General features: G+C 41.7%; 1 protein-coding gene across 4 annotated transcripts in view; it reads left to right on the top strand.

Annotated features, from left to right (window-relative positions):
- The window catches only part of fat3a (FAT atypical cadherin 3a), a 58812-nt gene that overhangs the window by 34166 nt on the left and 8214 nt on the right, over window positions 1–16432 (top strand). For 3 of the 4 annotated variants that reach the window (XM_055045743.1, XM_055045742.1, XM_055045741.1), the window contains 13 exons: window positions 116–330; window positions 1319–1456; window positions 1569–1712; window positions 3121–3318; window positions 3899–4700; window positions 4990–5124; window positions 8335–8489; window positions 8915–9160; window positions 11014–11260; window positions 12713–12866; window positions 13273–13985; window positions 14493–14594; window positions 16306–16365. In XM_055045743.1, coding sequence (XP_054901718.1) covers window positions 116–330; window positions 1319–1456; window positions 1569–1712; window positions 3121–3318; window positions 3899–4700; window positions 4990–5124; window positions 8335–8489; window positions 8915–9160; window positions 11014–11260; window positions 12713–12866; window positions 13273–13985; window positions 14493–14594; window positions 16306–16365 — 3309 coding nt within the window. The remainder of the gene's footprint in view (window positions 1–115; window positions 331–1318; window positions 1457–1568; window positions 1713–3120; window positions 3319–3898; window positions 4701–4989; window positions 5125–8334; window positions 8490–8914; window positions 9161–11013; window positions 11261–12712; window positions 12867–13272; window positions 13986–14492; window positions 14595–16305; window positions 16366–16432) is intronic. The other variant, XM_055045744.1, reaches the window with a different exon arrangement.

Genomic DNA, 16432 nt, shown 5'->3' with positions numbered 1-16432 from the left:
CCAACCAGTAAACATGCAAACAATCATCTGATTTGTAGAAGAAAGCAGGTGATGTCATCTCAGCCACTGCTCTGAATGTTTGTATTCTTCTTGTTGTCCTCTTATTGTTCCACAGGTGCCATTTTAGTCGCCCTCCCCTTAGACTATGATACCTGCAAGGACTACTTTCTAACCGTAGAGGCTCGTGATGGTGGCACTCCTCCTTTGAGCGCCATCACTACATTGAACATCAACCTAACAGATGTAAACGACAACGCTCCAGTGTTCAGCCAAGCCCTATACTCTGCTGTGGTGCCAGAAGATTCCACAATTGGTCATTTTGTAGTACAGGTACGTTGATGGTTGTGTTCGGTGGTTCCTGCTCATGTTTCCAGGGTTCTGCTAACAGACATTTTGCAGAACCAGTAGTTGGTTCTAAATGTTACCCTGATGTAGCTTCAAATGAAAAGATCATTTCTCACCAGTCTCAATTTTCTTTGTCACTGTTGTCTTAAGATCAAATGAAAATTGTTTGTCTAAACCTCATGAAAGCAATCAGAGAATCACAGTGTTAACACGGATTGAAAAGTAGAACTGAGGGTGTGATATAAATGGTTGCCAAAGTAACAGTGATGAACTCTTTTGACTAATATAACGGATGGAAAGTTACAGTTTGGGCTTCAGATATTGATCAGTGACATATGATCAATCTCATCACTGCAACCAGTGAAAGTGATGTGCAAAAAATTATTGCAGAGTCAGCGAGTCATGTAGTCGACAAACACAGAGTTCTCACACTTGCATACATTTTTCTCTTTAGGATTTTCATTTTTTTATATGTTTTTCTTGTGGAAGTTACATTTATTTATAGTGACCAGGGAGAAACGCAGTAAAAGTCTTCATGTTGGGACTCAAACCTGGACAGTTGTGTCGACATCGATAGCCTTTATACCAGGGATTGCAGCAACTACTCGACTCTTTACTTTAATTTGTTTCTTGTTCTTTTAATTCTGCATAAAATACTTAGTAAAAGCGGGGGTTTTAAATCAATATTTCCCGTGAATATAGCCGATTGACGATTATTCAACATCAACTCGAATTTTATCATGTTGTAGTCGACCTTAAAAAAAATGAAGCTCTTCAGCCCCTACTTTATACATAGAGCACCCGTTCTACTGCCCAGACCCGACTTTTTATTTTATTATATTTAAGTAAAAATACATCAGCAGTAGACTATTTTTTTTCTTCTTAAATACGTCAGTGACAGAAGGACAAGCCTGAACTCTGAGACACACTGTATTATTTAGTTATGACGTGTTGGTGTATTTTTTGCTTGCAGCTGGTAGCAGAAGACGCTGACAGCGGTCTGAATGGAGCCGTCCTCTACTCCATCTTTAGTGGAGACCAGGACAACGAGTTCTTCATTGACCCAACAAGTGGGGTCATAAAGGTCAACAAGCAGCTGGACCGTGAGACAGTAAGGACTCAGATCAGTTCAGGAGAGATTTCCTCATTTGAACTAACTCTGGCCCTTGTCAGAGTGACACATGTCAGCCTGTTACAATCTTCCGTGCTCTCTGGGCTTTTAGGTCCCCGGCTACTCACTGGCTGTCAGAGCGCTCGATACTGGAACCCCACCGATGTCATCCACCACTGTGGTCAGCATAGAGATCTCTGACATCAACGACAACCCACCCGCCTTCTTCCCAGCAAACCTCACTGCTGTCATACAGGTAGACTTGATGGCAGACCAATACACTGCTAACAATTCTTATACACACCAAAGATACATGATGAATTATTGACACGTCTACACGTATGTAATGGTGTGAATGTAAAGGCAGAATGCAAAAAATATATGGAGTTAAAGTAGTCTCAAAAAGATTCAGAAAGCCTACAATAAGATCCATTAGCACACCACAAGATTTGTAAGTGTGCAATATGATTCACAAATATTTATAACACAATGCAGAAAAACATTGTGTTATAAACTTCAACTTCCACATATTACCTTCCTAAAACAATAGCCCAAGCCATTTTTTGCCAAAAGTTTTTTTTCTATTTATTTATTTTTTTTTACCTAAATTATATTTTGGCAAAAATTAGGTGGTCATTTTTGGTCAAAATCACTTTTGTCAAAAAAAAAACCCTGACTTAGGCCATAAATATTTTTTTTGGAAGGAGACGACGTGTGTTTTTAGTTTCTCAACTATACACATTTCAAACTGCACAAGTAGTAGTAACACATTATGCAAACAAATAGAAAAATGTGATGCATGAATCACCAGCTGCAGACGAATCAGGACTTTTGACTGTGAGACTTTCTCATCACATTGGATTCACAAATGAGATGATTTGTTCCAGGCTGAAGAACAGCTGGGATGACTGAGTACTAGAATTATAATGCTGTATTCAAGAGTGAATAAAAGCTTGGATATCAGAGCCAAACTCATTAGAAATATATACAGAATTTTTGAGTTGGCTCAGCAGCCCTACACCACTATATTAAAGATATGCATTAAACATTAATGTTACTGGATTCTAAAAATATTAACCTTATATACTGTACTGCCAAAATACACTAATTGAAATGGGAAGGTTCTTCTTTTTCTGGAAAACTAACGCTATCAGCAGCGCCACCTTGTGGCAGCAGTGTAACCTCCATCATGGGACAGAGTACACACGATGCTCACAGCGCGCTCCATCTTCTGTAGTGAGTGTGATAAACATCTAGAAAGAAAAGAGGTTAAATGTTGGAGTTGTGCTTAGAGCTTCGAGCCCTCCTCCATCTTAACACAGCAAGGAGGAGAACCGTCTGTATCCTTGCAGCCACCGACCACACAGCTACAGTCAGAGAGCCAATGTTAATAAATGTTAACATATTCTTCATGATTCCTTGTCTCTGTGTGTGTTCTAGTGTTAGGGTTCAACATATACTGGTGATGGTTAGGGTGAAAGTGTTTGGGTTAAGCATTACTGAGTAGAAGACAATACAAAGTCTGAATGTGGATAAAGATATGAACGTCTGCATGTGTTAGCTTTATTCAGTATTGCCTTAGCTATTTCAGTTTTAAATGTCTTTTCTTTCTCTCTCCTGTGTCTTCATTTCCAATCTTCCTCTGCTCTGAACCTCTGCTGCAGGAAAACAAGCCCATTGGCACCAGAATCCTGCAGCTGTCCGTCATTGATCTGGACGCCCCTCATAACGGCCCGCCGTTTTCCTTCAGCATCCTGTCTGGAAACGATGGCAGGGAGTTTGAGCTTGAGACAGATGGCACACTGGTGGCAAATCAGGTCCTCAGAAGGGACATTGCCAAGGATTACGTTCTTCAGATCCAGGTAGAGACACAATACTGCTTCTGGGTCACATCAGGAATTGAACAAAGATTAGTGTCATCAAAGAGAGTGACAAAAAGGACAAATTACAATATTTTCAGTGGAAGGATAATATTAAGAAGAAACTGCAGCACAGTAACCAGTGCTCACAATCAGATTTACTGATTTATAAGAACTGTGATGGAGATGCAATGTGAAGGGCAGAATAATAAAATAGAGTGTCCCAAAAGCACAACTTTAGGTCAAAAGTCATCTTTAGCAATTAAATTTTGATGTCATATATAGTCATTACATATGTGTAATGACTATATATGACATCAGGACATCAGCAGCCATCATTTTGCATTGTGGGTAGGCCACCAGGCCCAAGCATGTCATCCTGAAAGAAACAAGGAAGCGTTTTATTTTGTCACTTATTATTTCCTGGTACTGTGTAATAAAGAAGAGACAAATGTTTTTCTTCTAAAATCAACTCTAGCAACATTTAAAACACTTTATATCTACAAAGACTCCTTCATTGTCATGTTCTATCTATCTAGAATTCATTCCTCTTTGCTGTCTTGCATTCCTGCTTCTCCTCCAGGTGTCAGACTCTGGGAGGCCGACTTTATCCTCCTCCTCAAATCTCACTGTTCGAGTGATTGAAGAGAGCCTTCATCGGCCGGTGGCCTTCCCACTGGAGATTCATATCATCACTATGGAGGACGAGTTTCCCGGCGGTGTAATTGGGCAGCTCCATGCCACTGATGCCGACCCTTACGATGCGCTGACCTTCGGACACGCCGCCCCCTCCCAGCGCAGCCTGTTCAAGATCAGCCCCCATGACGGGAAGATCATTGCTCTCAGTGGGTTGGATGCCGGCGAATACTTTCTCAATGCCAGCGTTAGCGATGGCCGCTTTAACGTGCCGGTCCCTGTGCGCGTCCACGTGGAGCAAGTGACACTGGAGATGCTGCGCGACGCTGTGACCGTGCGCTTCGAAAGCGTCGCGCCACAAGATTTTGTAGCATCGTACCTGAAGAGCCTGTTGAAGGTGATGCAGCAGGCGGCCATGTCCCAACAGCACGACACGCTGCACCTGCTCAGCCTGCAGCCCGTCGGAGGCACGCAGCAGCTAGACCTGCTCGTGTCCGTGGCAACAGCAGGAGGGGGTTACTACAAGGCAGCGTACCTCACCCAGAAACTCAGCACGTCCCGGCGAAAACTGGAGGATGTGCTCAGAGTGTCAGCCATCCTGGATAAGAACTGCTCTGGGTTGGAGTGTCGCGGAGCGCAGTGTGAACAGAGCATCACTCTGGATTCACACGACTTGGCCACGTACAGCACTCCTCGAGTCAGCTTTGTTTCACCTCGCTTCCACCGGACCTCACGCTGCACATGCCACGGTGAGACATCAGATTTCCTCACTTCACTTTGTCCACATAATGTTAGCAAGTGTTTCTGGTGTGTGCATCAGGTGAAAATTTTCAGCCATTACATTATGAATGAAATTTCACTCAGTTTTGTTCTCTCTTGCACTCAGAAATATTCAGAAAAAAATAATTAGCAATAAACTGCAATGTTTTCAAAACTTTTTAGTTGGTGTGCGTTACTCTTTTTAATGCTCAAGTGAGTTATCTCTTGCTGTCAGTCTAGAGATGTAATAAAAGCACCTTCCTCTGTTTTTGTGTGCAGATTCCAGTTGTGCAGTTCTGTTAGAGCAGTGTGAGGAACAGCTGTGTCCACCAGACATGCAGTGTGTTTCAGTGGAGGCCACCAGAGGGCGATATGCATGCCAGTGTCCGCGAGGGAAACTGGGAGAGTGTGCAGGTATGAAGTTATGATGTCAGGCAGGGCCATGCAGAGACCTTTGGAAAGGCAGGGGCTCAAAGTTAAAGAAGGGCACAAAGGGACCAGACATGTTCGAAATTGTCAGAGCAACATTGCAGTTAGGGGATGTATTGATGAACCGAGCAAATATTTTAGACTTACACACTTACATTCTCGCCTAAAAACGTTGTACCAAATCATGTTGTGTCATTTAAAGTGTAAAATAGCAAAATAATTTGTCGCTCTTCACCGCCATTGACGCTCTGGTTGGGACCTGCAATAAATTATGGGATATGGAAAGACTCATTTGAAGGAGTCTTTGAACTCGGACAGGTCTTGTCGCCACGCTGTGACGTAAACGGCCTACAAATCCGTCCTCTGCAGGATGCAGACCCTGAATGCAGACACAGCTAATAACAGAGTGGTTGTCGGAGGACCGGGGGCGGAGGACCGGGCGGAGGACCGGGGGTGGAGGACAGGTCCATTCTGTGTTTCAGTTCAGTTAGAAGACTTAAACACCAACTCTGACAGATCATCAGTAGAGTAGTGGTAGCTAATCTACCACAGCGCAGTGATCACTTATTAATAATCGCAAAATAAACATCAAGCCATAAAAACATAAAACTGTAATGGACTGGATATTTAGTTTTTTTGTGAGGCGACATTGATACTACTATTATTATGATTAAAAAACAATAACAATAATAACAATATTAAATTATAATAACTTTATGATATGTTTACTACTATCAATAGCAATAGTAATAATAATTATCAATATAAATAATACCAATTATCATTTATTATATTGATAATAATTATTTATTATTATTATTATCATTATTAGCAATAACTATTATAATTATTAGAATCATGAGAGCCTGGATGGTGGACCAGAATTGCCTCGAAGCCATACAGAAATCTACTTCTCCAAACTCCTCCCACACCTGAGTTTTGCAACCACCTGAGCCGCATGCCGCTTCGACTGCCATAACCCCTCAGCCGCTTCTGGAGTCTCACAGGCCAAAAAGACCCAATAGGACTCCTTCTTCAGCCTGACAGCATCCCTCAGCGAAGGGTTGCCGCTGTGACAGACACCGACAACCTTGCAGCCACAGTGCCGATAAGCCAACTCGACAATGGAGGCACAGAACATGGTCCACTCAGACTCAATGTTCCCTAGCTCCCCCGGAACGTGTTCAAAGTTCTGCCGGAGTTGGGAGTTAAAGCTCCGTTTCACAGGAGACTCCGTCAGACGTTCCCACCAGACCCTCACAACACTTTTGGACCTGCCAGGTCTAACCGGCATCCTCCCCCACTCACTACCAGGTGGTGGTTAGTGGACAGCTCCGCCCCTCTCTTCACCCGAGTGTCCAAGACATACGGCCCTCCAGTAGATCCACTGCAGATCCAATGAAACGATGACAAAGTCGATCATCAATCTGTGGCCTAGGGTGTCCTGGTTCCAAGTGCACATATGAACACCCTTATGCCTGAACAAGGTGTTCGTCTTGGACAATCCGTGACAAGCACAGAAGTCAAACAACAGAACACCACTCGAGTTCAGATCAGGGGGATCCATTCTTCCCAACCATGCCCTTTGAGGTCTCACTCAAGGGGCGTGTGAATATTGAAGTCCCCCAGCAGAACAAGGGAGTACCCAACAGGGGCACTCTCCAGGAACCCCTCCAAGGACTCCAAGAACGGTGGGTAAGCTGAACTGTTGTTTGGCCCGTAAGCACAAATAACAGTCAGGACTCGTTACCTCACCTGTTGGCAGAGGAAGGCTACCCTCTCATTGTAAAACCCCATTGCACCTGTACCGAGATGGGGGGCCAACAAGTATGCCCACTTTGGCCTGATGCCTTTCACCATGGGCAACTCCAGAGTGGAAGTATGTCCAGCCCCTCTCAAGGAGACTGGTTCCAGAACTGGAGCCAAGGGTCGAGATGAGACCGACTATTTCTAGCCGAAACCTTTCAACCTCACATCTCCAGCTCTTTCCGTACCAGAGAGGTGACATTCCACGTCCCAATGTTTTCTCTGTGAGGTGTCTGGAATCTCCCTTACAAATAGGGTGAGAAGCTCGGTCATCTGGGAGGGACTCAGAGTAGAGCCGCTGCTCCTTCACGTTGAGAGGAGCCAGTTGAAGTGGCTTGGACATCTGGTTAGGATGCCTCCTGGATGTCTCCCTGGTGAGATGCTCTGGGGATGTCCCACCGGGAGGAGATCCCGGGGAAGACCCCGGACATGCTGCAGTGACTATGTCTCTCGGCTGGCCTAGGGATTCTCCCAGAGGTCATGGAACAAGTGGCTTGGCTCTCCAAGGAAGTCTGGACCTGCCTTCTTAAGTTGCTACCACCTTGATTCCTCCCAATACCCCCCCCCATACTGTTCATTAACATATTCATCCATATCCATATCCCTGTGTCCATGTTTGTTCTTTGAGAAGATTGGAAAAATCATTACCTAGGACAGCAGTCTCTTCAGGGGTACTGTCTCCTAATGCCGTTTTCGCTGACTAAGATCTCTGCCACACTAAAAATCAGGGGGAGTGTGACAGATGTAAACATGCTGTCAGTCAAAATGCATCTTCAGAATGACGTTTGTCATTCTGAACTTTTTTCAAAGTTGATACCAGGAAGTAGTTTGTTGAAAACTTTCCTCACTCCTGTGGTAATCAAATATCCAGCGCCAAAAGTCAGGGGAAAAACATGGTGACTAAAACCTGTTCCATGCTAAAAATCCTTGCAAAACACAGTGCTGCAGGTCAAAGAGCTGCTTGTATATGACCTGATGATTTGAGATGGAAGCATTTAGAACCTCATATGTTCTTTGATCTATGACATAGATCATGACATAGACACAGATCTACAACACAGATGACACATTGAGGTCATAGCCACAATGACCTCACTGTAGTTCTGGGGGAATGTCTTATTTCTGATCGTTGCCAGGGAAACGGTCAGATCAATTCTCCGATTATGTTATTGCTGAGGGGCACAAGCAGGCCTTCTGACATACAGATAAAATATTGAAAAAAAAGTTTTTGGGAAAAAAAAAATCTCAAATATGGGCATCAAGGATAAAAGGGGCAGGGGCTTAAGCCCCTCCTACCCGCTGCACGTGCCTGATGTCAAGTGATTACTTTTAAACAAAATAAACTCATTTGGACCCGCAGAATGATGGTCACCATTGTGTTGCTTGCAGGTCATTCGTCTCTGAGCTTCTCAGGCAACAGCTACATCAAATACAGACTGACCAACCAGCTGCAGACGGAGCTGAAGCTCACCCTGAGGATCAGGACGCTGCAGAGCCGAGGAATCATCATGTATATGCACAATGAGCGGTGCATTATTCTCAAGGTATCCACACACACACGCAAACACACACACTGAAGTTAATAAAGCTATTTTTGATTTAAAAGAACACAAAGTCCAATCTCCCATTTTGCCAAAAACATTTTAGAAAAATATTCTGTGGTCAGAAAAAGAATCTTTTTTTTTAAGCTGATAGAAACAGAAACACAGCGTGAGAGCCACAGGATGGACATATACATTTACTGACTATAACTAAATCATATTTAGTTGTTATTGTCTGCGTGTGTGCGTGTGTGTGTGTGTGCGTGTGTGTGTGTGTGTGTGTGTGTGTGTGTGTGTGTGTGTGTGCGTGGGTGTGTGTGTGTGTGTGTGTGTGTGTGTGTGTGTGTGTGTGTGTGTGTGTGTGTGTGTGTGTGTGTGTGTGTGTGTGTGTGTGTGTGTGTGTGTGCGTGTGTGTGTGTTTTCCACAGCTGGAGGAAGGGAAGCTGTGGTTCCAGTTGTCCTGTGAGCCTCTCCCAAGCCGAGGCGCTGATGGTCCTGACATGCTGGGACCTGCTGGACGTCGCATCAATGACGGCAACTGGCACACTGTGGCACTGGAACTGAATCGCAACTTCAGTAGCCTGGCACTGGACGACAGCTACATTGAGCAACGGCATCCCCCTTCTTTGATACAAACATTACCTCCAGATCGGACGTTCTACTTTGGAGCTCTGGTCAGTACCTCTGTTAGAGTTTCACAGTGGAATGGTTGGTCCAGGCTCCCTTCCTTGTTTTACCTTTATTTTTGGTACATTCTGTTGCTATTATTCATCACTTGTTATTCACTGAAATTGGCATGTGATACGGTTGGGAGAAAAATTAATTATTTTTGAATGTAGACAAAAAAAATTGGTCTCAATAACATATGTTTGATGTTGGACTGTTTTAATGTTCATTTATGACCTAATTTTAACGTGCAAAGAGAAAATCACTTGGACAAGATCCAAGTCATATGCACTGAAATTGAAATAACGTCTTTTGAAATATTAGAAAACAGGGATTATAATGCATTTCTTAAGATGGAGGTGGAACCAAAACACCTCAGTATGCTAGCCTATGAAGCTGGGAGTACTAAAGATTTCTTGTAACTCAGTCCAGTAAATATTAAATGGAAGGATCAGTGACCATGGAGAATTGTTGAGAATGAAGGATTAGCATGCTGCCTTCAAGATGCTTCCTTAAAAGCTCCCTTTGCTGCACCACAAGCAGCCTTGTTTTTCTATTAGGGTGCTTCCAACACCGTTTAACCTTTAAAGAAGTGACAGTTCACACATTGGTGACATGATGGTGGAGGTTGTGATGCATGTGACCTCAAACACACCGTTGCACTATAACGACTCATTTTTGGAGGCTCATCCAGAAAGCCTCCAATTTGAAAGAAACATTGTGTTGGAGAGAGAGGTGGAATGTCTTCATAAAACAAGGAAAATATCTGGTAACACTTTGTCATTTGGCAAGCAATGACTCTTTTAATGCACAGTTGTCTTAAAAGTTGTATTAAAAGTCTATTAAAAGTGTCACCTGTGGATTATTTGGCAAATAATGACACCTTAATTGACCTTTACTGTAACTTTTAAACCAACTTTGCATTAAAAGTGTCATTATTTACTGAATGACGACTCATGACAACAGTTGCAAACATTCTCAAAGACTTTCATATTCTTTTCAGGTGTTATATCACATTTATGACACTGTCATGCCAGTCTTATGCACACCTCTTCAAATAAAGTGTTGCCAAATATCCTGCCTTTTATTTATCTGCCACTGAGGATGCTCCTGTAGCACAGATGTTTCTATGTTAGATATTTCATGTATATGTTCATAGGATTTGCACTTACAAGAACCTTAGACCTAGCTCAGACAGATAGAAAAATAATGTCAGTATTTAGTATTCCTCACAGTATTCTTTAGTATTCTTCATAGCTGCATCGCTCAGTGGACTTATACTGCAGTCCTTCAGGGTCAGGGTTCATGCAGTCAGGCTCTGCAGCGCTCTGAAAATGAGTTCATTTTGGAGCAAGGTGTGCTGAAGAAGAAGAAAGATTTTTAAAACACATCACATTTCTCTAAATGTCATAAAAATTGCATATTACTACTTTTGCAGAACTTTCTAAGATACTTGTAGACTGAAGTAAGGGTTAGTCTGTCTGACAGTCATGTGAAGCAGATTAATTAATGCAACATTATTCAATACTAACAGTATGATAATACTGTTAGTATTGTCATACTCTATTCATCTATTATCTATTGATAATAGATGAATAGAGTACTAAGTACTGCCTCTTTCTTCCTAATGAAAGCTTAGTAAGTACCAGGGAGTAATCTACTATTTGATCACTTTAATGGAGTAAAGAAAGTTGCTGTCGAAGTAGATTAGTATAATGTCATTCTACAGAAGTTGTGTTTATGTTAACAAATTGCACCATGTTTCTTCTTTGTTTTCCAATGAAGATAGAGATAAATATCATAAATGCAGATTTCCGTTTTTTTCAGTTCACGTTTTAAATTCTAACCTTCTAATTTCCAGGTGCAGCCCCCAAACTCACGTAACCTTGTGGTCTCCCAAAAAGAGCCCAGAGTGTTCGAGGGATTCCAAGGATGTCTCGACTCGGTCATGCTGAACAACAAAGAGCTGCCTCTGCAGAACAAACGCTCGCAATACGCAGAGGTAGTGGAACTGACGGAGCTGAAGCTCGGCTGCATTCTCTACCCTGATGCCTGCCATCATCAACCCTGTCGCAACGGCGCTACCTGTACCAGTCTGCCCTCTGGTGGTGAGTAACAGTAAATACAAGACACAGCAGAGCTAATTCAGCACTGTGTGCACTGATTACTCAACTAATCAAATCAGAAGCATAATAAACGCCAGAGACGGGTAGAGTAACCAAAAATGATACTCCAGTAAAAATAGCACGACTTCAACATGTTTTTCCTCAAGTAAGAGAAAACAAATTGGTAAAATGTCTACTCAAGTGTTGAGTAGCTGATCAAATTATCAATCATTTAATATTCCATAATGACATCATCAGAAGGACCAAAATATCAAATATAATAAGTGGAATTATTCATATTTTAAGGACAAAAAAGAAAAAATCAGGGAAGAGAAGATTTGTCCAAATCAGTTTCTTGTAATAAAAATCTAAAATGTTTGTGTCTGGTGAATTTTTGTTTAAAACATGTTTGTTTTTTATTCAGTGAGTAGAGAATTAAGACATTTTACACAAGTAAGAGAAGGGGTACTTCATAATAAAATTACTCAAGTAAAATAAAAAGTACAGCGTAGTAAAAATACACCTCAGAGTGCATTTTTCAAAAAGTTAGTCAAGTGAATGTAATTGAGTAAATGTAACTAGTTACTACCCAACTCTGATTTTAAAAAAATGAGTCGTTGAGTACGGTGAATTAAAATGATCAACTTACTACCTAAAAAGGAAACATACACTTTATACTTTAGAGTATTTCTTAAGTATTTCTACTTAAGTGATTTCTTGATTCTGAAAGTTATCAAATAGTTAGTTCATTTATACTTTAGAGTATTTTGTGTACTCTTTGACAAAAGGCAAAGAGTGAGGTTTGTGATCATAGCAGACTGTATCTCTTGTTGGTCTTTGTCACTCTCTCATATTTACTTATTCTTTGCTCTAGAAAGAATAAGTAAATATGATCACACATCTAAACTGCTCCTTGTAGTTCACTCTCCAGCTTCTTCCTACATCTCCTTGCTGTCACTAATTGTGACTTTGAGCTGCTCCTGCATAATGCTTGATAACTCCTTATCTTGCTCCCTAAATATTCTTTGTTGTTTAATCGGTCCTTTAGTGTCACTGTTCTGGTGGTGTTGTCCAGTTATTACTCAGTTATTACAGTGACTTCCTCTCTTTGTGGCTGACAAATAAATAATATATAGTATATGATGTAAATAAATATGGATGTTTATTTCTAATATTTATACTCATAGAAATTATTTTAATGATGTTCTATGGTGATGTGAGATTCATTTTTAATGTCAGTGTTATCTACTGTATGTCAAGTTGCAGGTTTTGGTGGTTTACACGTTTTTACTATTTTTGATCTACCTATTTTTTCTGTATTTTTCTTCTTTTGTGAATGCCTGTATAATCTGAGACATAACATAAATCTAAGTGAGTTGCAGCACACACATGCCTCTGGTGGACTTAACGCAATGCATCACCACTCTTTCTTCTTCTCCCCATTGTGTCTTTCAGGGTTTACATGTAGTTGTAATCCCCAGTACACTGGAGGTAACTGTGAAATGGAGGTAACGGTGTGTGTTCCCAACCCGTGTCAGAACAGCGGTGTGTGTAAACCCATCGGAAACGCGTTCCTCTGCAGCTGCAGGAGAGGCTTCAGGGGCCTCATGTGAGTTCCAACCCAAACACCCAAACTGTAACACGAAGAGCATTTACACCGCACTGCTCAATGAATCGTCACAACAAACACTTTGTAACCCTCTCTGATCTGTTTGGGATTGAGTTTCTGTGCTCTTTGTTTTTCTTCAGATCAGGAAGTCAGAAAAGTTCTACTTAAGTGATTTCTTGATTCTGAAAGTTATCAAATAGTTAGTTCATTTCTGATTTATTGCTGTTTCACATTGGAGCAGGATGACTTGGATATCTTCTTTGTCACTAAGTCAAAATATCAAAACTACTCTTTGTATCAATCAATCAATCGATCAATCAATAAATCAATCAATCCTTAATGTATTGTAGTACTAAGACATTCAGTTTACTCTAATAGATGTTTTCTCATTTCACTCATCTTGCAGGTGTGAGGAAGACGTGAATGAATGTGACCGGAACAACCCTGAGGGTGAGTGTGAGAACGGAGGCACCTGCATCAACACTCCCGGCTCCTTCTACTGCAACTGCACACCTGGCTTTGTGGGTCAGCGCTGCACTCTGCGACCCGTTGTCGTCCCAGACATGCAGGCCGGTCATGCTGTGGTTGGCAAGGAGGAGCTGATCGGCATTACCGGAGTGCTTTTCGTCATTATCGTCTTCATCGTCCTCTTTATTGCTTTCCGCAAGAAGGTTTTTAACAAGAACTACTCAAGGAACAATCTGTCTCTGGTCCAGGACCCAGCCACTGCAGCACTTCTCAACAAGGCCAACTGTGTTCCATTAAAGACTTTACACTGCAGCCCTGGAGACCACCAGAACCTGTATTCAGAGTCAGGTATACAGCCCACCTTGATGGGAGGGGTTGGCATGATTGGACCCCCACAGGTGCCGGTGAGACCCATGGCATACACACCTTGTTTCCAAGGAGACCCACTCTCGAAGCTGGAGAAGCTGTCAGAGAAACACACCCTGGATCACACAGAGATGAGCACCTTTCACCCAGAGTCACCAAGAATTCTCCCTGGAACCATAAGGAGAGGGGTGGTGGTGTGCAGCGTGGCCCCCAACCTGCCCCCCGTCTCACCTTGCCGTTCGGAATGTGACTCCATACGCAAGAGCCCGCTGGCCAGCGACGATGGTGAGCCAGGAAGTAAAGTACCGTGTGCAGCAGAGTGAATATCGTCACCTTCCGAAAATAATGGCTGAAGTCTTTTTTGTCTTTCCAAGAGATGTTTTAGGCAAAAAGGGGAAGATTTCCATTCATCACTGTGTGTCAGGTCATCACCACGTCCTCAGACATAGTGATGAATTACTAAGTACAGTCTCAGGCTGAGAGCTTTTCTGATGTCAAAACGTTTTAGACTCCTTCCTTGACACAACATTTTGGTACGATGTAACGGCAGCACTGGGGAAGTAACAATGTGACCAACATTTTAAACATTTATACTGGAAAAATATCATTTCTACTGGAAGAACTTTGTAAAGTGCTGCTTGTTTTATATTTTACCTAACTAGATTTGAACCTTTCATATTCAGTTTGTATATACGCAAGCTGCTATTTGTTATTATCAGCTTCCCACAACCTGCAGTTTCTTCAATGGAGTTTTAAGGTTAATGGTTTTCACATTTTGATCTATTCCTGCAGATAAAGTGGTCAACATAGCAGAGGGCGACACGTGTTTCTCTGGCAGCAACTCAGAGGCCCAGTCCCTGAGTTCATTCCAGTCTGATTCCTGTGAGGATAACGGTAAGACTCACCCTTCACTTCCACAAAGCTGTATTTTTCATTACAGTCATGTGTGGCTTGTTTTTTTTTCTTGTTTTTTTCAAAGCTTCATTTGCTTGTTCTTTATTTGGCTAAAGCAACTCGACCCTATATTTGAGAATTGCCCACATCAGAGCCAACATTTGCATCAGCTTTCATTGAGGTTAGATTCCAGCTTCTGCTGTTTACCGAGAAGTCCAAGTCATGAAAATGAATCCAAACTCAGACAGGATTAACCTCTACAGGACATGATTTTAAACACAGATTACATTAATTAATCTGGCCATTATTTAAACACACATCATAGTGGTTCTGAAGTTTTACGTAGGACGTCTGGATTCTGCAGGTCGTTTGGATCTGTGGTGCTCAGTGTTATTGGATTCCTCATCAATTCACTGAACTCAACAGTATTCCAGGTTTTCACAAATATTTTCTGAGTAGAAGGGCTGTTTCAGTTGATTTTCTAAATGAAAAATAAGTTTAAAAAAAAATCTCACAATGAAATAAAACATAGCTTACATCCACTGCAACATGTTTATAGTCTGGCTAGATAAGCTTAACATGCAGAATGTTTCCAACAGTTACTGTCATTTACAGCAAGTAGATAAACTCTTCAGTGTTACACACATGCAATAATCATTTAGTGCAAACATGGCAGCACTAAGGAGATAAAGTTTCCATTAGTTGAGGATGAAGTGGTTTTAATGTCTGCCTGTTAGAAAAATAAACTCCAGTGTTTCTCCTGGTGAAGTTTAGATATTAAATTTTACCAGTCAAGTGGTTTTGTCTGGAAAATAAACTGGTTGATTAGATTTAGAAAAGTGGCAGACAAGCCGTCGTGACAGGCAGGTTCAGTTTGTGTGCTGCTCTTATGGCTCATCTTCATTAATGTGATTTGCTTTCAGTATTTTATATCATTCAGCTGTGTGTCTCAGGACACTGTGCTAAAATCTGCTGTCGCATCATGGCTCTCAGCTCTTCACCACTTCCACAGCCAGGTGGCATCATGTGTACTTCCCTGCTGTAAAGAAAATCAAATCTGGCATTTCTAAAACATCTTGCCTTTTTCAGGTTGTGAAATGATTTCAACCTAACCTGGCTGGTCAATCACAGACATCACAGATTCTAGAATGTCACATTTAAAAGATGGAGCCAAAGATGAAAAATCTTTGGTTTCGAAGAATTGTGAAGCCATGCAAAATATGAGGAATACTGGAGTTTAAAGGGCATTACTTTATGTTTACTATGATTGTATCCTTTATTACCAATCCAAATCTATTTATTTCTCCAATTAATTCAGTGTTTTGGATGAATTATTTGGAAGAACTTTATTTCCCGCCTTATTAATTCCTCCATTGGGCCAATTGCCTCTTACTTGATATGAGTGATTCAGAACCCTGATCAAACCCAAATAACTTTAAGCAATCATCTGTTGATGATTTGTCCCATTCTGTACAGTTGACTGCAGGTAGAATACATCTTAAAACACACTGTACATCATCTGCTGCACCCGCTTGCACCAGGTATCTGTGTTGATGATGTAAAATTGTACATTTCCTCTAGAAGAAGATAGAAGGAAACATAACTGTGGTCAGAGTGTGGATCGGCCCTCATTAACAATATGCTGAGCTTTGTTTCTTTATGAATGTCGACTATTTTAAAAATGTATCTGCTCCTTGTTTCCCTCTTCAAGCCTCCATTGTGACTGTCATTCGACTCGTCAACGATGCAGTTGACACAATTGAAAGTGAAGGTACCATGTCTTATCTTTCTTGTGTCTCTTCACTTGCTGTTCCAGTCCTTGGATCCTTCAGATGTCT

Source organism: Poeciliopsis prolifica, unplaced genomic scaffold (assembly GCF_027474105.1).
Source record: "Poeciliopsis prolifica strain line A6 unplaced genomic scaffold, Auburn_PproV2 SCAFFOLD022, whole genome shotgun sequence".
Classification (NCBI taxonomy): domain Eukaryota; kingdom Metazoa; phylum Chordata; class Actinopteri; order Cyprinodontiformes; family Poeciliidae; genus Poeciliopsis; species Poeciliopsis prolifica.
Note: the sequence above shows the minus strand (reverse complement) of the source record. Positions and strands in the feature narration are given on the sequence as shown.